At 48.0% G+C, this 19,525-nt stretch overlaps 1 protein-coding gene across 5 annotated transcripts in view; it reads left to right on the plus strand.

Moving 5' to 3' along the window:
* EHMT1 (euchromatic histone lysine methyltransferase 1) overlaps positions 1 to 19,525 on the plus strand; it is a 100,721-nt gene that overhangs the window by 61,676 nt on the left and 19,520 nt on the right. For 4 of the 5 annotated variants that reach the window (XM_032232695.1, XM_032232696.1, XM_032232698.1 and 1 more), the window contains exons 9-18: positions 774 to 894; positions 3,214 to 3,348; positions 6,205 to 6,350; positions 7,776 to 7,919; positions 10,830 to 11,056; positions 11,622 to 11,795; positions 13,084 to 13,166; positions 13,651 to 13,757; positions 16,604 to 16,726; positions 17,791 to 17,892. In XM_032232695.1, coding sequence (XP_032088586.1) covers positions 774 to 894; positions 3,214 to 3,348; positions 6,205 to 6,350; positions 7,776 to 7,919; positions 10,830 to 11,056; positions 11,622 to 11,795; positions 13,084 to 13,166; positions 13,651 to 13,757; positions 16,604 to 16,726; positions 17,791 to 17,892 — 1,362 coding nt within the window. The remainder of the gene's footprint in view (positions 1 to 773; positions 895 to 3,213; positions 3,349 to 6,204; positions 6,351 to 7,775; positions 7,920 to 10,829; positions 11,057 to 11,621; positions 11,796 to 13,083; positions 13,167 to 13,650; positions 13,758 to 16,603; positions 16,727 to 17,790; positions 17,893 to 19,525) is intronic. The other variant, XM_032232699.1, reaches the window with a different exon arrangement.

Raw genomic sequence — 19,525 nt, forward strand, 5'->3', positions numbered from 1 at the left:
CTCTCCCTCTTTCTTTCTTTCTCTCTTTCTCTCTTTTTCCTTTCTCTTTTCTTTTCTTTCTTTCTTTCCCTCTTTCTCTTTCTTTCTTTTTCCTTTCTTCCTCTCTCTTTCTCTCCCTCTTTCTTTCTCTCTCTCTTTCTCCTCCCTCTTTCTTTCTCTCTTTCTTTCCCTTTCTCTCTCTCTCTCTTTTCCTTTCTCTTTCTTCTTTCTCTTTCTTTCTCTCCCTCTTTCTCTTTCTTTCTTTTTCCTTTCTTCCTCTCTTTTTCTTTCCCACTCTTTCTTTCTTTCTCTCTTTCTTTCTCTTTCTTTTTTCTTTCTCTCTGTTTCCTTTCTCTCTCTATTTCTTCCTCCCCCTCTTTCTTCCCCTCCCTCCCTCCCCCTTTCTTCCTTCCTTCCTTCCTTCCTTCCTTCCTTCCTTCCTTCCTTCCTTCTTTCCTTCTCCTTCCTTTCCCCCCCTCTATTTTACTTCGCTTGTGGGAAAAGCTGGACGGCCACCCGCCGTAAGAAAACGGGGACGTTATTATCTTTTCTTTTTTGCACTTTCTATCCTGCCACGTACCAGCCCTGACTCCTTGGCCTCCGCCGTCCATTACGTGATCTTTTCCAAGAGCAGCTTTCTTGCTAAATGTTGCTCAACTGTGCTCCTCTGGTCCTCGCCACTTTCAAGAGAAGGGCTGTTCGGGGAGGAGGGGGGGGGCGAGAACCGGGACCACCGTAACCATGGCAGGCCAAGCCTCCTTCCCTTAAAACAGTTGGTTCTGGTGCTTTTGCAGAGCTCCGAATCCAGCCTCAAGAAGAAAATGATGAAGCGGAAAGGGAAAACGGAGAGCCCTTGGTTGAAACCTACACGGAAACGAAGGCGGAGAAATAAAAAGAAAAAACCCAACTTGATAGGTAATGGAGTTGGACAGCTGCTGCTATTATTATTATTATTATAATTATTGTTATTGTTGTTGTTGTTATTATTATTATACTTTATTCATTAAGCATGAAACTCAGTCAACTGAACATTGAAAAATGCATTTGCTGGATGTGAATGAGCAGAATTCACAGTCAATCAATAAAAGGGTTTTTTGTCGGGACCAGGAGTTGGCTTCATACTCTTGGGAAGCCTCGATCAGAACACAATCTTGACTTATAGAGAGGCTTCTTCTGTTCTGCGAGACAAAGATGGACCTTTCTGGTCCCTTGGTCTACGGGCCAAGTTCAGGATCAAAGACCCTGGCGGTGCATGTGTCCGTCCTTCTCTGGATTTTTTTTTTTTAAATTACAGTCCGCCAAAGCAGGATTGTGGGCTTCAAAACGGAGCCTGTGATATCTTGGATCCTCTTAACTAGCTACTGGTTAAGAGATAATCCAAAGAGCTTGGAAAACCCAGTGGGGCTCCTGACTTTCCCCAAAATGCCGGCAGAAACAGAATAGCTGCATCCAGGTGCTTCACGTGTGGGTGGAAAAGCAGCTGCGCCCATCGATATTTATAGCGCTGTGTCTGATAGGAGAAGTGACCGGTTGGGTTGGGTTGTCCTTAATCTTGGAAGTTCTCGTTTCTGAGATGAGACGCTGGTGGTTTCGCTCGTCCTTCCTTCGGGAGAAAGTTGTGGGCCCTGAGTTGATCTTGGACTCCCCGCAAAATGCCTGGGGTCGTTTCCAAACGGCCACTCCATCCGTAGGAAAGGGATAGGAGTGGTCCAGGGGTCAAAAAAGAAACCAGCGCTCCTACTGGAAGTTGTCTTGCGTCTCAACGTGTAGGGCTGTTCAACTCCGGTTTCTTGACCCCTTGCAGTAGTTCGGCCTCCTCCTGGTGCCTAAGCTATCATTTCATTTTTCGTTGTGCCGTTGGGCTTTTATCACAACCGCTGGGACCTTTCTGCCCTTGGGCCAATGGCAGCTGAATTGGGCAGAAGGAAGGGCCCAACGATGGGGGGCGTTTGGTCTTTGGGCGCCCTTTGCTTGTTCCCACGTGGCGGGTGGTGGTGGTGAAGGGCTTTGTTTGTCGGTGTGTGTGCGTGTGAAAGATGGAAGTGCAAGTGGAGAAGAAGCATGAACTGGTTCCCACACGTTAGTTTTGATTAGCAGGCTCCGCCTTGCTGAATAGGGAGGCGATGATTGTGTGTTCCTTCCGCCTGGTGTCTTTTGGTGTCCAGGGATGATTGGCTCTCGTCTGCCTTGGGCTCTGCCAGGCTTTTGGCATCTGAGTAGGGTGAGCCAAGAGGAACCCAACTCCCTCCCTCCCTTCCCCTCTCCCTCTCCTTCCTCCCTCCCTCTCATCCTTTCTTCTTTCTCTTCCTTCCTTTTTCCTTTCTTCCTCTTTCTCTTTCCTCTTTCCTTCCCTCCCATCCTTTCTTCTTTCCTTTCCTCCCCTTCTTTCTCTTTCTTCCCTCCCTCCATCCTTTCCTTTCTTCCACCCATCCCTTTCTCCCTTCCTTCCTTCCTCCCTCTCATTCTCTTTCCCTTCTCTTTATTTCTCTTCCTTCCATCCAACTCTTTCTCTTTCCCTTCCTTCCTTTCTTCCTTCCCTTCCCTCCCCTCTTTCTTTCTCTTTCCCTTCCTCTCTTTATTTCTCTTCCATCCATCCCTTTCTCTTTCCCTTCTTCTCTTTATTTCTCTTCCTTCCATCCATCCTTTTCTCTTTTCCTTCCTTCCCCTCTTTCTTTCTCTTTCTCTTTTCCTTCCTCTCTTTCTTCCCTCCCATCCTTTCCTTCCTTCCACCCATCCCTTTCTCTTTTCCTTCCTTCCTTCCCCTCCTTCTTTCTCTTTCCCTTCTTCTCTTTATTTCTCTTCCCTCCCTCCTATCCCTTCCTTCCATCCATCCCTTTCTCTTTCCCTTCCTTCCCCTCTTTCTTCCTCTTTTCCTTCCTCTCTTTCTCTTTCTTCCCTCCCATCCTTTCCTTCCTCCTTTCCTCTGAAAGGGAAGCTACCCCCATTTGAAGCTTAACCTTCCTGGGAGCCGAGAACTTTCCCACTGTGCAACAGGAGGAGATCTCCCTCCGATCCCGGAGAAGGAGAAAAGGGAGATTCCCCCCCCCCCCAGAGAGCTCAGGGGGCCCAGCAGTTGCCTTTTAATTGTCCTTCCCCTCCGCATCTGTATTTACCGATCCTTCGGCGGGCGCAGCCTGCCTACTGTCTGCTAGGCGATGAATGTGGCCTTTGAGGAGAGAGATACGCGCAGGGCTCCTTCCTGGCGTTCTCAGCCTTCATGCCTTTCAATCCCAGGCCCCGAGTCTTACAAGCCACCCCCCCAGGGGAGCGAAGAGGGGGCTGGGCAAGAGGACAGCATGGAGTACCTGGAGGTGCCTTTGCATTCCTTGGATCTGCGGGTGAAGGGAGATCTGCCTTCGCAACCAGAAGGTGAGTGTGTGTCAGGTTTCTAAATATGGCCATGTACCATTTTGGATCTTTGTTTCCTTGGATTCATTTCTCTATATTAAGATGATGCCCCCTGGTGGCTGCTTAACGGGAGGAGGAGGAGGAGGAGACTGGCGTCCTGTATAAAGAGAGATGGAAGGGGTGTGTGTGTGTGTGTGTGTCACAATGGATCCAATGGAGAGAGCAGTAGATCCCCCTTGGCCCAGAAACCTCAGGAGAAAAAGAGGGAGATGGGGCAGAAAAATAATATGTTGGAGGAGAATCCTCATTAAGGACTGTAGAAGTTGTTGGTGCTCCATCACTGGAGGGTTTTAAAGAAAGAAATGGGGGGAAAAAAACTGGACAGCCACCTCTCTGAAATGATACAGAGTCTCCCTGCTTGAGCAGGGGGGTTGGACTAGAAGACCTCCAAGGTCCCTTCCGGCTGTGTCCTGATTCTGACGGACGAGGGTGGGTCTGGACGCTGCATAACCCTCTCCATTCACTGGCGGCACCTTCAGTGGTGTTGACCCTGTTATGGAGTCTCCCTGCTTGCGCAGGGGGTTGGACTAGAAGACCTCCAAGGTCCCTTCCCTGCTGTGTTCCGATTCTGACGGACGAGGGTGGGTCTGGACGCTGCAAAACCCTCTCCATTCCGCATCTTCAGAGGACTTCCAGCTCTGGTTTCTTCTTCCTTTGCTCCTCTGCTGACCAGGAATAGCCCCTCTTGCTTCTTACCAGAGTTCAGATCCCATAGACTTCTGTGAGCTACCTGGGAAGCCAGAGTCACCCGACCCACAGTTTGGCCCAACCGGGGAAGCTTCATCTGGCTGCCGAGTTTTGTTTCCCGAGGTGGCATTCGCTTCTGATCTCCATGCCGGAGAGGCAGTCTGCCCTGCTGGCAGGAGACTCTGGTCCATCTCCCTTCCGAGCCCACCGTGGTCTTCGCTCTTGTTCGAGTTGGCGGGAAGGAGTTTCCCCTTCTCTCTCCCTTCCCACTTGTTAAGAGCTTTGGCAAGGCACCGTTTTGAGAAACGGTGCCACCCACCCGTGTGGGTGGAGAGCATCGGTTTCTAGCAGCAGCTGCCGAGAACCAGCCCTGGGGAAGTGTGGTCCAGTTCAAGAGATAGTAGATTAGTTTAACCATTCTGAGCAGCCTCTATGGGAAATATTGTGGGGTTTTTTTTTGAAGAGCTTTTTAAATTTTTATTTTCATGCAAGTATCCACAAGTATACCATTACATCTTAACAAACACTATTATGTATTCTCCAATATTCTATCAGTTCCTTTCACCATCTACCCACAATGACTCTCATTTGCTCTTCTGCTTTCCCTACACCATATTATATCTGTTCCACAACAGCACTACTTTCCTCTCCTTCTCCTTACCTCCTTCCTTCCTTCTACCATCCCTCTCTTCTCTACTTCCCCTTCCTCTCTCCTTCTCCTCTCTCCTATTCTTTTCCTCACCTCTGCTTCTGTATGGGAAGTGCTGCTGTTTGTTAGTTGCGAAGTCGTGTTTGACCCATCGTGACCCCATGGACAACGTTCCTCCAGGCCTTCCTGTCCTCTACCATCCTCTGGAGTCCATTGAAGCTCACGCCGATTGCTTCGGTGACTCCATCCAGCCACCTCTTTCTCTGCCGTCCCCTTCTTCTTCTTTTGCCCTCCATCTTTCCCAGCATTGGGCTCTTCTCCAGGGAGTCCTTCTTCCTTCTCATTAGGTGGCCAAAGTACTTGAGTTTCCTCTTCAGGATCTGGCCTTCTAAAGAGCAGTCAGGGTGGATCTCCTCTAGGACTGACCGGTTGGATGGCCTTGCAGTCCAAGGGACTCAATGCAGGAGTCTTCTCCAGCACCAGAGTTCACAGGCCTCCATTCTTTGGCTCTCAGCCTACCTTATGGTCCAACCTTCACAGCCATCCATTGCAACTGGGAAAACCATTGCCTTGGCTATGCGCCCTTTTGTTGACAGGGGGATGTCTCTGCTTTTTTAGGATGTAGAAGCCCAGACCCCCAATCTAGCTCCCATAGCTGGGCTGAAATCAAAAGACGGCATGTTCCTGTCCTCTCTGGAAGGCTGCAGATGTGTCGATCCAATGCAGGCACCTTGGAAGAACATTCCTCAACCCCGGATGGTTGGAATGTGTTGGCCAAGAATTCTCCTAATCTCCAAACGGCTGGAGGACAGCAGAGCTAAATAGGGACCGCAAAGAACGGACATTTCTGACAATAAGGAATCCTCAGGGTGCCATCAACGTGTGCTTCCTCTTTTTTCCTCTCTGTAACTGTTCTTCTGACATGCACGCTTGACTATGGATGGAGCACGGATGTCCCACAAACCGATCATTCTTCAAATAAAGCCACCCCTTCCCCCTCCCCTTCAGTCTTCGTCCTTAACCTGAGATATGATATTCAAGAGAATAACAAGAGTTGTTATCCTTGGGCCTTGGAGGTCTTCTAGTCCAACCCCCTTGCTCAAGCAGGAAACCCTATACCATTCCAGACAGGTGGTTTGTCCAATCCCTTCTTGAAAACCTCCAGTGATGGGAGCAGCCACAACATCTGAAGCCGTTCCACTGATTGATAGTTCGAACTGAACTATATCTGGGTCGCTTCTCTCCTTGATTCGTTTCCATCTGTTGCTTCTCCTCTTGCCTTCGCATGCTTTGGAGAATTAAGTTGACCCCCCCGCCCCTTCTCTTTCTTTGTGGACGTCCCTTGGGGTCGCCTGCTGTGTCTTAACCTTCTGTAGGAATCTCTTGTGTATTTGTTTTTTTCTCCTGAGGGTCTTTCTAATGCTCCTGGAGCAATGGAAACAGGTTTCCCTTTCCCCCACCCTCCTTTCTTTCTCCCGCAGGTCTTTCTAATGGTTCTGGAGCAATGGAAACAGACAGTCTTCAAGAAGTGCCTCTCTGCAGCTGCCGGATGGAAACCCCGAAAAGCCGAGAGATCACCACGCTAGCCAACAACCAGTGCATGGCCACGGAGAGTGTGGATAAGGAGGTAAGGTCCCTTTATATCTCCTCCTCTCTGCTACTTGCGGGTGACTGTTGGCTGTCTGGTTCACCTGCACAGGTGAGGCTGTTAAGGGCAGGAAATCGGCAGCGGTTCGAATGAAGACAGGTGTACTGCATGCTAACCCTCTCCGTAAGAAATCTGAACTAGCGATGGACAAAGTGAATTGGAGGTAGAGAAGAGTCAACAGAACTCAAGGCTGGGCTGGGCTTGGTTCTCACGTGGGAGCAAACGGACTCGAGACTAACGACACGCTTGACTCCTCCTTCAAGCTGGTTAGCTCCTACAGACACGTCTGTGGAGATTCTCAAGTCATCCAGGTTACGGTTGCCAGAAAGTCCAGTTGCCTCTTGAAAAAGCACCTTTGGGACTCCTGCGAACACCTTCAGCCTTGCATTAGGCCTCTGCTTTCAACCCTTAATTAAGCTCCTGTGCTGGGACTAGGAGTGGGTTTAACTGTTAAGATAACCGAGCCAGTCCGGAGCTTCCCAAAGTCCTTCCCTTCTGATTGTAGGTTAGGTGAGGTCCATTGCATGCCTTAAAGTTGGTGTTTGTCTTCTTGAGGAATGGGTTTCAGAGTGGGTGAGATGAGTGGGCTTCAGAGTGGGTGGAGGGCTTCACACAATCGCCGAGGAACACTACTTTGGAATCCCCTGGTAGATGGACTGAGTTTACATACAGGAAGGAAGGAAGGGAAGGAAAGGAAAGGAAAGGAAAGGAAAGAAGTAAGTAAGTAAAAGGAACAAAGGAAGGAAGGAGAGAAAGAAGGAAGGAAAGAAGGCAAGGAATGGAAAGAAGGAAGGAAGGGGAGAGAACAAAACAGGATGGAAGGCAGGAGAGAAGGAAGGAAATGGAGGGAACAGAAACAGGAAGGAAGGAAGGCAGGAGAGAAGGAAAGAAATGAAGAAGGAAATGGATGGAACAGAAAGAGGAAAGAAAGAAGGCAGGAGAGAAGGAAGGAAATGAAGAAGGAAGGAAGGAAATGGAGGGAACAGAAACAGGAAGGAAGGAAGGCAGGAGAGAAGGAAAGTCTTTCTCAAACAAAGAAAATTCAAATTTTGATATGAAACCTCAGCAAAATCCACTCTTTTCCGATCCATTTTGTGTTTGTCTGTGTGACTTTTTGCACTTAAATAAGGCTGAGTTACTCTTTGTGAGGCTCACTTTTCTATCCGAGAGCCAAGCGAGAGGCAGAGATACGGCATCTGTGGATGGTGACTCCCCCACCCCCACCTCCCAAACGCATCGCTCTCTGGGTATCAAATTGTCTCGGGGGATTTGCTGCCTGCCAGCCCCCGACGTTCGAGAACGTGGGAGAAGGAATTCACACAGTTCTCTCTTTCACGTCCGTCCGTGCGCCTGTACAAGTTAGACATCTCTCTTCCCTCCCTCCTCTCCCCACCCCACCCTCAGCTGAGCCGGTGCACCAACCGCGTGTTGAAATACGAGCTGATGCGCGCGTCGAACAAAGTCCAGCTCTTGGTGCTGTGCGAGGACCACCGAGGGAGGATGGTGAAGCATCAGTGCTGTCCAGGCTGCGGCTTCTTTTGCGTGGCGGTAAGCATCTGTAAGGAAGGATGGACGGCCAGGGACTGTTCCTACAGAGGCTTCCCAAGAGCAGGAACCAAACTCCTTCTCCCGACAAAAAACCCTTTTATTAATTGACTGTGAATTCTGCTCATTCACATCCAGCAAAGTCTTTCGAGGGAGGATTTACAGTCACAGACCTTATCTGGCTTGGAGAGCTGCCAGGCTGATATCTGCAGAACTTGGCAAGGAGTTTCGGAGAGGCAGGAAGCAATGAAGTGAACTGATTGTCTCCTGCAAACTCCACTCCCCTTTCGCTCCCCTTTTATTCCCTCTGGGAGGGGCCATTCATCGTCCCCCTGTGGCCTTACTCCCAAGTCGACCCCTCTTCTTTAGCTGTTCCCTTCGTCTGGCAACTCTGCACATGCACACACTGGGAACAGGCTCCAGCTGTTCTTCTGCCTCACTGATGTCTGACTCTGAAGGCAGCTGATAACTGGTCGTGGTTGTCCCAAAGGTGCTTTTCCAAAGGCAACTGGACTTTTCTTGTTTGTGAAATGTTCCGCTTCTTGTCCGAGAAACTTCTTGGACAAAAAGCGAAACGTTTTCCAAGAAAACAAAACCCAAGAAATTAGGCATTCCGGGTGCTCTCCGAGCTTGGTTGTTTTCTTGCAAACTAGGACTGATAATGTTACCCAGTTTGGGTAATGAAACATCTGCAAGAGACCAAGATGAGAAAGCACCAGGGACCGTACATTCATCCTTCTTCTCTTACTCCTCTTTCTCTTCCTTCTCTTTAGACCCTTCTACCTCTTTCTTCTTCTCTTTAGATCCTACACTCGTCCTTCTCTTCTTCCTCTTTCTTCTCCTCCTCTTTAGACCCTACGCTCGTCCTTCTCCTCTTCTTCCTCTTTCTTCTCCTCCTCTTTAGACCCTACACTCTTCCTTCTCCTCTTCCTCTTTCTTCTCCTTTTTAGACCCTACATTCGTCCTTCTCCTCTTCTTCCTCTTTCCTCTCTTTAGACCCTACACTCGTCCTTCTCCTCTTCCTCTTTCTTCTCCTTTTTAGACCCTACACTCATCCTTCTCCTCTTCTTCCTCTTTCTTCTCCTTCTCTTGAGACCCTACACTCGTCCTTCTCCTCTTTTTCCTCTTTCTTCTCCTTCTCTTTAGGCCCTACACTCGTCCTTCTCCTCTTCTTCCTCTTTCTTCTCCTCTTTAGACCCTACACTCTTCCTTCTCCTCTTCCTCTTTCTTCTCCTTTTTAGACCCTACACTCGTCCTTCTCCTCTTCTTCCTCTTTCCTCTCTTTAGACCCTACACTCGTCCTTCTCCTCTTCCTCTTTCTTCTCCTTTTTAGACCCTACACTCATCCTTCTCCTCTTCTTCCTCTTTCTTCTCTTTCTCTTGAGACCCTACACTCGTCCTTCTCCTCTTTTTCCTCTTTCTTCTCCTTCTCTTTAGGCCCTACACTCGTCCTTCTCCTCTTCTTCCTCTTTCTCCTCCTTCCCTTTAGACCCTACATTCGTCCTTCTCCTCTTCTTCCTTTTTCTTCTCCTTCTCTTTAGACCCTACATTAAAAACAACCCCAAAAAGTCCAGATGTTTCCTGGGGGGAAAAAAGCACCTATGGGTGCAGCTTATCTCTCACAATTTGAGAGGCAAGAGATCTGGTGTCCTTGGAGAACTTCTGGGCTCCCCCTCTTTGCTCATGGTGATTAACCAAAGTTCTGGATCGCCATCTGTTAGCTAAGCCTCCCCGCATTGCAGATCCTTGGCGGTGTGGGCAATTAAACGACTGTGTTTTCCCGAAAATAAGACAGGGTCATATTTTCTTTTGAAACACCCCCTCCCCCCGGAAATAAGCGCTTGGTCTTATTTTCGGGGAGGTCTTATTATTTTTGAGGTGCAGGAAGCGGCGAGAGTGGTCACCTCGTGGCGGCTGTTGTGTTGCAATATTTTCAGGGAGGGCTTATTTTAGCGCATGTGCTCAAAAGCCCGATTGGGCTTATTATCCAGGGAGGTCTTATTTTTGGGGAAACAGGGTAGAGACTTCAGAAGTTCTTCCCTAACCATCACCCCCCCCCCATTGTTTTTATCTTTTGGGCCATCAGCGAGTCAGGCTAAAAGTCGACCGCCCCCCCCCCCCGCCCCACTGAGTCGTGCCAGTCCCCTCTTTCCCCCACCCCCCAAATACCCATTTTTCCACTTCCCCCGAGTGATGCTGTCTAGCCAGGCAGTCCTGGACTTAACCACAATTCGTTTAACGACTATTCCAAAGTTTACGACGCCCCTGACAAAAAGCGACTTAATGTGGCAGTGTTCTGTCCCCCCCCTCCCTCCCGCCACCCACAGTCATGTGATCAGAATTCAGCCTCCCCGTCGAGATCCGTACCCTCACCACCATCCAGACCTTTCGCGCAGCCCTCAAGACCTGGCTCTCCCATCAGGCCTGGGGATAGGTCCCCAATTTACCCGCCCGAGTGTTGACTGTTGAATGAAAGTTGTGTTTTATTATTTTCTTCTGTTCGCACATTGTTTGTTTTCTGATATTGCACCCCCTTCCCTGTGATTGTAAGCCGCCCTGAGTCCCCTCAGGGAAAAGGGCGGCCTATAAATCTTAATAAAATGTCTAAAAAAAAATATGTCTAAATGGTGACTTGACTCACATTCAGGACACTTGCGGTGTGTCGTCCCGCCCGCTCCCGCGGGTGTGTATATGTGTCACGTTTACCGATCAAGTCCAATGGAGGAGCCGGATCCGCTGAACGGCTCTGCGGGATTAACTGAACCAACCGCGCCCATTTCCACTTCGCCACCGTGGTTGAGGAAAGCTGTAAAAGTGGGGCAAAGCTCGCCTAGCAAATGTCTCTCGCTTAGCCACAGGACGTCGGGCGTAAGTCAAGGCGTTTTTATTTTTGCCCTTTGCCGTTCCTTCCAGGGCACTTTCATGGAATGCCAGCCGGAAAGCGGCGTCTCCCACCGGTTCCACCAGGAGTGCACTTCCCACGTCAAAGGCATGAGCTACTGTCCCCACTGTGGGGAGGAGGCCCCCAAGGCGAAAGAGGTGACGGTGGCCAAGGCGGACACCACTTCCACGCTGCTTCTGCCCTCGGAGAAGGAGAAAGCGGGCGCTTCGGAAGGGAAGGCTGACACCACCACTGGAAGGTAAGTCTCGGCTTTCCCCACTTGTTTGACCTTCCCCTCCTTTTTTCTTTCCTTTCTTCCCTCATCTTTCCTTCCTTCCCTCTCCTCTTCCTCCCTTCTCCTCCCTTCCTTCCTTCCCTCATCTTTTCTTCTTTCGTCCCTCCCTTCCTTTGCTCCTTCTTTCCCTCATCTTTCCTTCCATCCTTTCTTCCCTCCTCTTCCTCCCTTCCTCCCTCCCTTCCTTCCCTCATCTTTCCTTCCTTCCTTTCGTTCCTCTCTCCCTCCCTTCCCTCATCTTTCCTTCCTTCCATCCTTCTTTCCCTCCCATCTTCCTCCTTCCCTCCCTTTCTTAATTTATACCTAGGATGTTTTCCATACGCTCCAGTATAAGGTGTAGAAGACAGCAAGCAGGCATTCGAGCGTCCCGAAGGGTGGAGGTGTGAGGAGGAGGCAAAGTAAACATTGAAACTGGGTAGTCCTGTATCTTTCCAACTGGAAAGTAGAGTTGCGGTCGCGTGATGACTTCCCACTAGGAAAAAAGACGTGCGTTTCTTGACCCCGGGTGTTTTTGTTCTCTTGGGTTCAGTTTCAGCGGGCCTGCCCCGCAGCAACCCGAAGAAGGGAGAACCGAGAATGTGTCCACCGAGGTGTTTGATTTGGCCGGGATATCGCTGTTTCCTAAGCCACCTCCGGCCGGTTTATCCCAAGGGCCTGTCAAAGAAACCTTGGAGAGCGCCTTGATCGCCCTGGATTCAGAAAAGTAAGAACAAACTAAGTTTGGTTGGGGCTTCTGGTCCATTGTCAGAATTGTGAACTGTGCTTCTGCTTGCTCTAAAAGGGGCTTTTGGCTGATGAGGGACGGCAGCCCCAGCAGCAAAAGTTGGGGAGTGTTTTGCGGTTGTGATGGTGAGGTTGGCAGGCATAACCGCCTTCCTCCAGTTCCTCCGTGCCTCGGTCTTGATGCTCACCCCCACTCCCATCCAGCTGCTCCCCGGCATCTTTCTGCCTCCCCCCACTTTTCTCCGTCCTGGTTTTTGGAGTGCAGTTGTGCAGAGGGAGGAAGCGGGGAGACAGGATAGCAGCCTTCCAATATTTGAGGGGCTGCCACAGAGAGGAGGCGGGGCAGGCTATTATCCAAAGCACCCGAAGGCCAGACAAGGAGCAATGGATTGAAACTGAGCAAGGAGAGATTCAGCCTAGAACTAAGGAGGAACTTTCTGACAGTGAGGACAATCAACCCATGGAACAGAAGTTGCCTTCGGAAGTTGTGGGAGCTTCATCACTGGAGGCTTTCAAGAAGAGACTGGACTGAATGGTGTAGGGTCTCCTGCTTGGGTGGGGGGTTGGACTAGATGTCCTACAAGATCAACTCTGTTAATCTGTAAAGGATATTGAGATTCTGGAAAGAGTACAGAGAAGAGCAACCAAGATGATTAGGGGACTGGAGGCTAAAACACACAATGAACAGTTGCAGGAACTGGGCATGGCTGGTCTAGGGAAGAGAAGGACCAGTGACAGGAGAGCAGTCTTCCAATACTTGAGGGGCTGCCCCAGAGAGGAGGGGGGTGAAGCTATTTTCCAAAGCACCCGAAGGCCAGACAAGAAACAATAGATGGAATCTGATCAAGCAGAGATTCAATCTAGAAATAAGGAGAAATTTTCTGACAGTAGGACAATCAACCCATGGAACAGGAGTTGTCTTGGGAAGTTGTGGGAGCTTCATCCCTGGAAGCTTTCAGGAAGAGACTGGACTGCCATTTGTCGGAAATGGTTTCAGGTGTCCTGCTTGGGTGGGGGGTTGGACTAGATGACCTACAAGGTCCCTTCCAACTTTGTTAATCTGTCTGTCTAATCATGGAAGGTCAAGATTTCCTGCATTGGCTCATTCTCCAGGCTGCCCTGATTAAGTTTGAACACCTCCAGAGCCAAGTTAACCAAATATCGATGCTTTCTTGGTGGGAATCAAAGTGAAATTCTTTGTGGGGTGGTGGTGGAATCACCGAATCAAGTGTTTCCACTTGAAATAAACTCTTCCTCTGCTTTTGCAGGCCCAAGAAGTTACGATTTCACTCCAAGCAGCTGTACTTCTCAGCCAGGCAAGGGGAGCTACAGAAGGTCCTCCTTATGTTGGGTGAGTAAAATTCCTCCTCATCCCCACCCCACATTTAATAATGCACATTGCAACTAGCAGAGATTTTCTATTTGAGGGATGGGATCCGAAGATGTTCTCCGTGGTCATGTGGCCGGCATGACTTAACGCCCTTCCTTATTTTCCTACTTGTATTTTTTAATGTGCTTTCGAACTGCTAGGTTGGCAGAAGCTGGGACAAGTAACGGGAGCTCTCTCCTGTTACGTGGTGCTAGGGATTCGAACTGCCGGCCTTTCTGATCGACAAGCTCAGCATCTTAGCCACTGAGCCACCACATCCCTTTTTTAATTGTGCTAAATAACAAGTGCTGAAATTCAAGAGCTCTTCCTGTAGGAGAGATGGGTCCCCGCTCCACTGGCTGCTGGCGGGCCACAACCGAGGTGTCTTCAAATGGCCATAAGTCAAGGACCAGGAAAACTGGTTTTCTCTCTCCTCACCCCCCACCCCTGCTTTTTCCCCCCTCAGTGGACGGGATCGATCCCAACTTCAAGATGGAGCACCAGAGTAAAAGGACGCCTCTTCATGCAGCCGCCGAATCGGGACACGTGGAGATTTGTCACATGCTACTTCAGGTTCAGCCTTATTTATTTTATCTTTTTAAAAGTTTATTTCCTAACTCCCCTCTCTTTCTGGAGAGCCAAATCAATCGAGGATATTGAGCGTCCATTTCTTTCATTAAACAGATGCTGAGTTTGCTCTAAAAGCAATCACCATTACTGATAGAACCGAACAGAATAGAATAAGGAGTGGAGAGGAAGGAGAGTAGAGTAGAGTAGAGTAGAATAGAAAGCAGAATAGAATAGGAATAGAATAGGAATAGAATAGAATAGAATAGAATAGAATTCTTTATTGGCCAAGTGTGATTGGAGTGGAGTGGAGTGGAGTGGAGTAGAACAGAACAGAACAGAACAGAACAGAACAGAACAGAACAGAACAGAATAGAATAGAATAGAATAGAATAGAATAGAATAGAATAGAATAGAATAGAATAGAATTCTTTATTGGCCAAGTATGATTGGACACACAAGGAATTTGTCTCTGGTGCTCTCAGTGTACATAAAAGAAAAGATACATTTATCACCAATCATAACGTACAACACTTAATGATAGTCATAGGGTACAATTAAGCAATCAAATCATGCTAGGAAACAATCAATATAATTTGTAAGCATACAAGCAACAAAGTTACAGTCCTGCAGTCATAAGTGGGAGGAGATGGGGGATAGGAACGATGAGAAGACTAATAGTAATTGTAATGCAGCCGTAGTGAATGGTTTGAGAGTGGTGAGGGAATTTTTCGTTTAGCAGAATGAGGCGTTCAGGGGAAAAACTGTCCTTGTATCTAGTTGTTCTGGTGTGCAGTGCCCTATAGCGCCATTTTGAGGGTAGGAGTTGAAACAATTGATGTCCAGGATGCGAGGGGTCTGTAGATAATTTCACGGCCCTCTCTTTGACTCGTGCAGTGTGCAGGTCCTCCATGGAAGGCAGGTTGGTAGCCATTGCTTTTTCTGCAGTTCTGATTCTCCTCTGAAGTTCGTGTCTGTCTTGTTGGGTTGCAGAGCCAAACCAGACGGTTATGGAGGTGCAGAGGACAGACTCGATCATTCCTCTGCAGAACAGAATCAGCAGCTCCTTAGGCACCTCGCGCTTCCTGAGTTGGTGCAGAAAGAACATTCTTTGTTGTGCTTTTTCGATGACATTTTTGATGTTAGGTGTCCATTTTAGGTCTTGAGATATGATAGAACCTAGAAATTTGAAGGTCTCTACTGTTGATCCTGTGTTGTCTAGTATTGTAAGAGGTGGTAGTATGGGAGGGTTTCTCCTAAAGTCTACCACCATTTCTATGGTTTTGAATGTGTTCAGTTCCAAGATTGTTCCAGATGCTAGTTGTTAGTTGTTCAACCTCCCGTCTTGATTGATTCCAAGTTTGATTTCCAAGCTTGTTCTAGATCCATAATCCTTGCCCTGGCTATTGGCTCAAGAGTTGAGGAAGATAGAGGCTGGGGTGCAATCAAGTAGATTGCTTTGGGTTTTCTGTATGGAAAAAAAAATGTAATTTGGCCGTCATTGAAAGAGTTAAGAGTTTACTCATAAGTCAAGGTTCCAAATAGCATCCTCAAACAAATAGCACTCCAAAGCTAGGAGTTCCTCAAAGTTCCCATTTATGAAGAGAGCCATGATGGCATATCTGGGAAAACCCGAATCTGAAAGCTTCCAGGTTTTCCCACCCAGTTGAAAGTTCAAGATCTTGCCCCCCCCACACACAAGTCCATCAACATGGTCCAATCTCCCACTGCCATGAAGACAGAGTCCGCCCATCCAGTTCCGGCCAGGTGTAGAGTCAAAGGATGACCTTGGGTTTCTAAAAAAACAACGTCGTTATGGCTACCTATCACCCAACTCCCTATGATTCCCCCCCCTTCCATTTCCCCACAGTACAAAATTAATAGTAGAAAGTGTGGCAGGCCCAAAGACCCAAAGGAAAGATGGCTGTAGGCCTGACATCATAAAGGAGAATATTTGTAGCTCGGGGTTGACATGAGGGGGTCCTTGGTGCTCTCTGAGCTTGCTTGTTTTTTCACAGACGTTTCACGACCCAAGCTAGGTAATCTCATCAGGACTAGCCCCGATGATGCTACCTACTTCAGGTCATGAAACATCTGCGAGAAAACAAGCAAGCTCAAAGAACACTAAGGACCCCTCGGTTAAGAGTTGGCTCGTTCCAGCCAGTGTGATGTGATTTGTTGGTTGGGGTACCAGTTCAGGACCACGGAGAGCTGCCTTTGGAATCCCCAGCTAGCTGCCAAGCTCCCTGAAGATTGGCTTGGACTAGCCTACTTCATAGGAAGAGGAGAGGTCAGAAAATGCTTTTCATCTCTTGGGCTTCTCAAAAAAAAAAAACCCGCGAAAGAAGAGCTAAAAGAGATAGCAATTCCACAACTGCAATGTCTTTATGGATTCTGTGCAGCCCTGGAACTCATAAGTCACGTTTTGTAGAGCAGATGGTAGCATCTGCACAGCATCCCTAAGCCACAACGTAGCGAATCTCATTACATCCTAGCATGAGGTATGAACCTGAACCAAGAATGTAGGGTTTAAGCAACTGGCCTGTTGGCAGTATCAAAACAATGCTGAGCCGAGGTGGCGCAGTGGTTAGAGTGCAGTACTGCAGCTACTTCAGCTGACTGCTAGCTGCAGTTCGGCGGTTCAAATCTCACCGGCTCAAGGTTGACTCAGCCTTCCATCCTTCCGAGGTGGGTAAAATGAGGACCCAGACTGTGGGGGCGATATGCTGACTCTGTAAACCGCTTAGAGAGGGCTGAAAGCTCTATGAAGCGGTATATAAGTCTAACTGCTATTGCTATGCTAACTGTGGGTCTTTCTTTGTGTTCTGTGTCCGTACGGTACCTCTGTACAGGCTGGCGCTAACATAGACACCTGTTCTCAGGACCAGAGGACTCCGCTTATGGAAGCAGCAGAGAATAACCATCTGGAAACTGTGAAATACCTCATTAAGGCTGGAGCATTGGTAGACCCCAAGGTAAGGCTTGGTTTGTTTTCTTAAATTTGGCTTCCAAAGGAGCCACACCAGGGTCCAATTCCTGGTTTGCAATCCGTAAAGGGTGCATTCTCGTAACCCACCCGGCCAAACACTTTCCACATTCACATCCAGTAAGAACTCAATCATCAGTTGGGTTGAAGATCTCACCGTTGCACTGCTGTTGATGTAGGTGTTCAGCCCTAGATTCCTATCTACCAAATGTAGGGTCAGGTAGAGTAGAATAGAATAGAATAGAAAAGAGAAAAAAAGAGAAGAGAAAATGAAACAGAATATAGAACAGAATATTGAATAGAATAGAGAAGAGAAGAGAAAATAGAATAGTATAGAATAGAGAAGAGAATATAAAAGAAAATATAGGTATAGAATAGAATCGATAAGAGAATAGAAGAGGAGAAAATAGAATAGAATAGAGAATAAAATAGAATAGAGAATAAAATAGAGAAGAGAAGAGAAAATAGAATAGAGTATAGAATAGTATAGAATAGAATAGAGAAGAGAAAGAGAATATAGGTATAGAATAGAATAGATAATAGAGAAGAGAAAATAGAAAATAGAATACAGAATAGAATAGTATAGAATAGAGAAGAGAAAGAGAATAGATAATAGAGAAGAGAAGAGAAAATAGAAGACAATAGAGAATAGTATAGTATAGAATAGAGAAGAGAAGAGAATAGAGAAGAGAATATAGGTATAGAATAGAATAGAGAATAGAAGATAATAGAATAGAGATTAGAATAGAGAAGAGAAAATAGAATATAGAATAGAATAGTATAGAATAGAATAGAGAATAGGAGAGAAGTAATATAGAAGAGAATATAGGTATAGAATAGAATCGAATAGGACGGGACGGGATGGAATGGAATGGAATGGAGCAGAACGGAACAGAAAGAACAGAACAAAATAAAATAGAATAGAGTGCCTTCTGGAGCGCTGACATGTCTAATTTATCACCACATCCATGGTGTCAGGTTTTCCTCACCTTTGAACCCTCCCCCTTCCGGCTGCGCTGACCCCCTCCACCTGATTACCTGTGTTTGGTTTAGGATGCTGAAGGATCCACCTGTTTGCACCTGGCAGCAAAGAAGGGTCATTACGACGTGGTGCAGTACCTCCTGTCTAATGAACAAACAGATGTCAACTGCCAAGTGAGTGACGTTGCTTCTGATGGGACTGGCATTTCTCTCTCTCCCTCTCTCCCTCTCTCCCTCTCTCCCTCTCTCCATCTATCCATCTATCCATCTATCCATCTATCCATCTATCCATCTATCCATCTATCCATCTATCCATCTATCCATCTATCCATCTATCCATCTATCCATCTATCCATCTATCCATCTATCCATCTATCCATCTATCCATCTATCCATCTATCCATCTATCTATCTATCTATCTATCTATCTATCTATCTATCTATCTATCTATCTATCTATCTATCTATAGATATCTATAGATGTAGATATCTATCTGCACTCTAACCAGTGTGCCACCATGGTTCATAAATATTCAAGGACTGCTATCATGTCACCCAAGTCCTTCTCTTCATTAGACATTCCCAAATCCTGCAGCCGTTCTTATGACTTATGGATACACGTACAACTTGTTCTGACCCAGGTTTCCTTAAAAAGCAAGAAGCGGACTCTTGGTCCCGGCAGAACCTCTTTTATTTACACAACTGAATTCCTTTCATTCACAGTCCAAACAGTCTTTCAGAGGAATGTTTATCCACACGAACCTTATCTCGCTTGGAACGCTGCCAGATAACTAGTTTCCAACCGCAGGGCAAGGCAACGCTTGGCCCAGAGTGTTATAGTCACAAACAGAACTTTCCACTCTTGAAACAACCGAAGGAACGAATTGTCTCCTGCAAACTCCTCTCCCCTTTCGCTCCTCTTTTGTTTCCTCTAGGAGGGGCCAATCACCTCCAAGGTGTGGCTTTACTCCTAAGTCGACCCTGCTTTCTTGTCTTCTAGCAGCTCTCCGCATGCGCACACTGGGAACAGGCTCCAGGTGTTCCTCTGCCTCACTGCTGTCTAGCTCTCTTTCTGCCTCCGATGCAAGGCCCTCATCTGAGCTTTCCTCAGCCCCCCCAGGACTGGCCCATGTTCTTCCCCCTCACTCTCCCGACTGCTGCTAGCTCTTCTGGCCGCCAGCGGGCCACAACACAACAGATGTTCCTCATGGGTTCTGGTGGCCGGGACTCCAACCCCCCCACAATCCTTTTTCAATTGCCCAGCTTTCAAGTGGTGGATGGGAGTCAGCCCAGAAGAAGACTCTGCCTTATCTGTCCCTGTTGCGCGATCCGTTCTCGCCAGAATTAACAGAGCCCACGCATCCTTCTCGTTCTCTCATGCTCGCAGTTGCCTTGCAACCAAGCCATTTCAGGTTGTTCTCTGAGTCACCGAAAGGACATCTCTCCCCCATCTCTCCTCCCTCCCCCCCGCTTTTCCCCCCCTCTGTCTGTTTGGCCTTCTCTAGGCCTTTCCACCAGAATCGATGAAAAATACCTCTGCTGGGGTTGCAGGAGAGGAATAGGCCAACCGTGTTTGATCTTCAACTTCCCAGAAATCTGGGAAGAGCTGGCGGCAGATTCGGACAGTGAGGAGGTTGGGGAGGAAGATGGGCCAGTCCTGGAGTCTGGGAAAGGCTCTGATGAGGGCTCTGTGTCGGAGGAAGAGAGGGGGGCCAGGGCCGTCTGACAGTTATCAGCTGCCTTCGGAGTCAGATCTCAGTGGGGGGGCTTGCCATGGGAGTTGCCCGCACGCAGAGTGGTTGCTATG

The sequence above is a fragment of the Thamnophis elegans genome, chromosome 16 (assembly GCF_009769535.1).
Source record: "Thamnophis elegans isolate rThaEle1 chromosome 16, rThaEle1.pri, whole genome shotgun sequence".
Taxonomy (NCBI): Eukaryota; Metazoa; Chordata; class Lepidosauria; order Squamata; family Colubridae; genus Thamnophis; species Thamnophis elegans.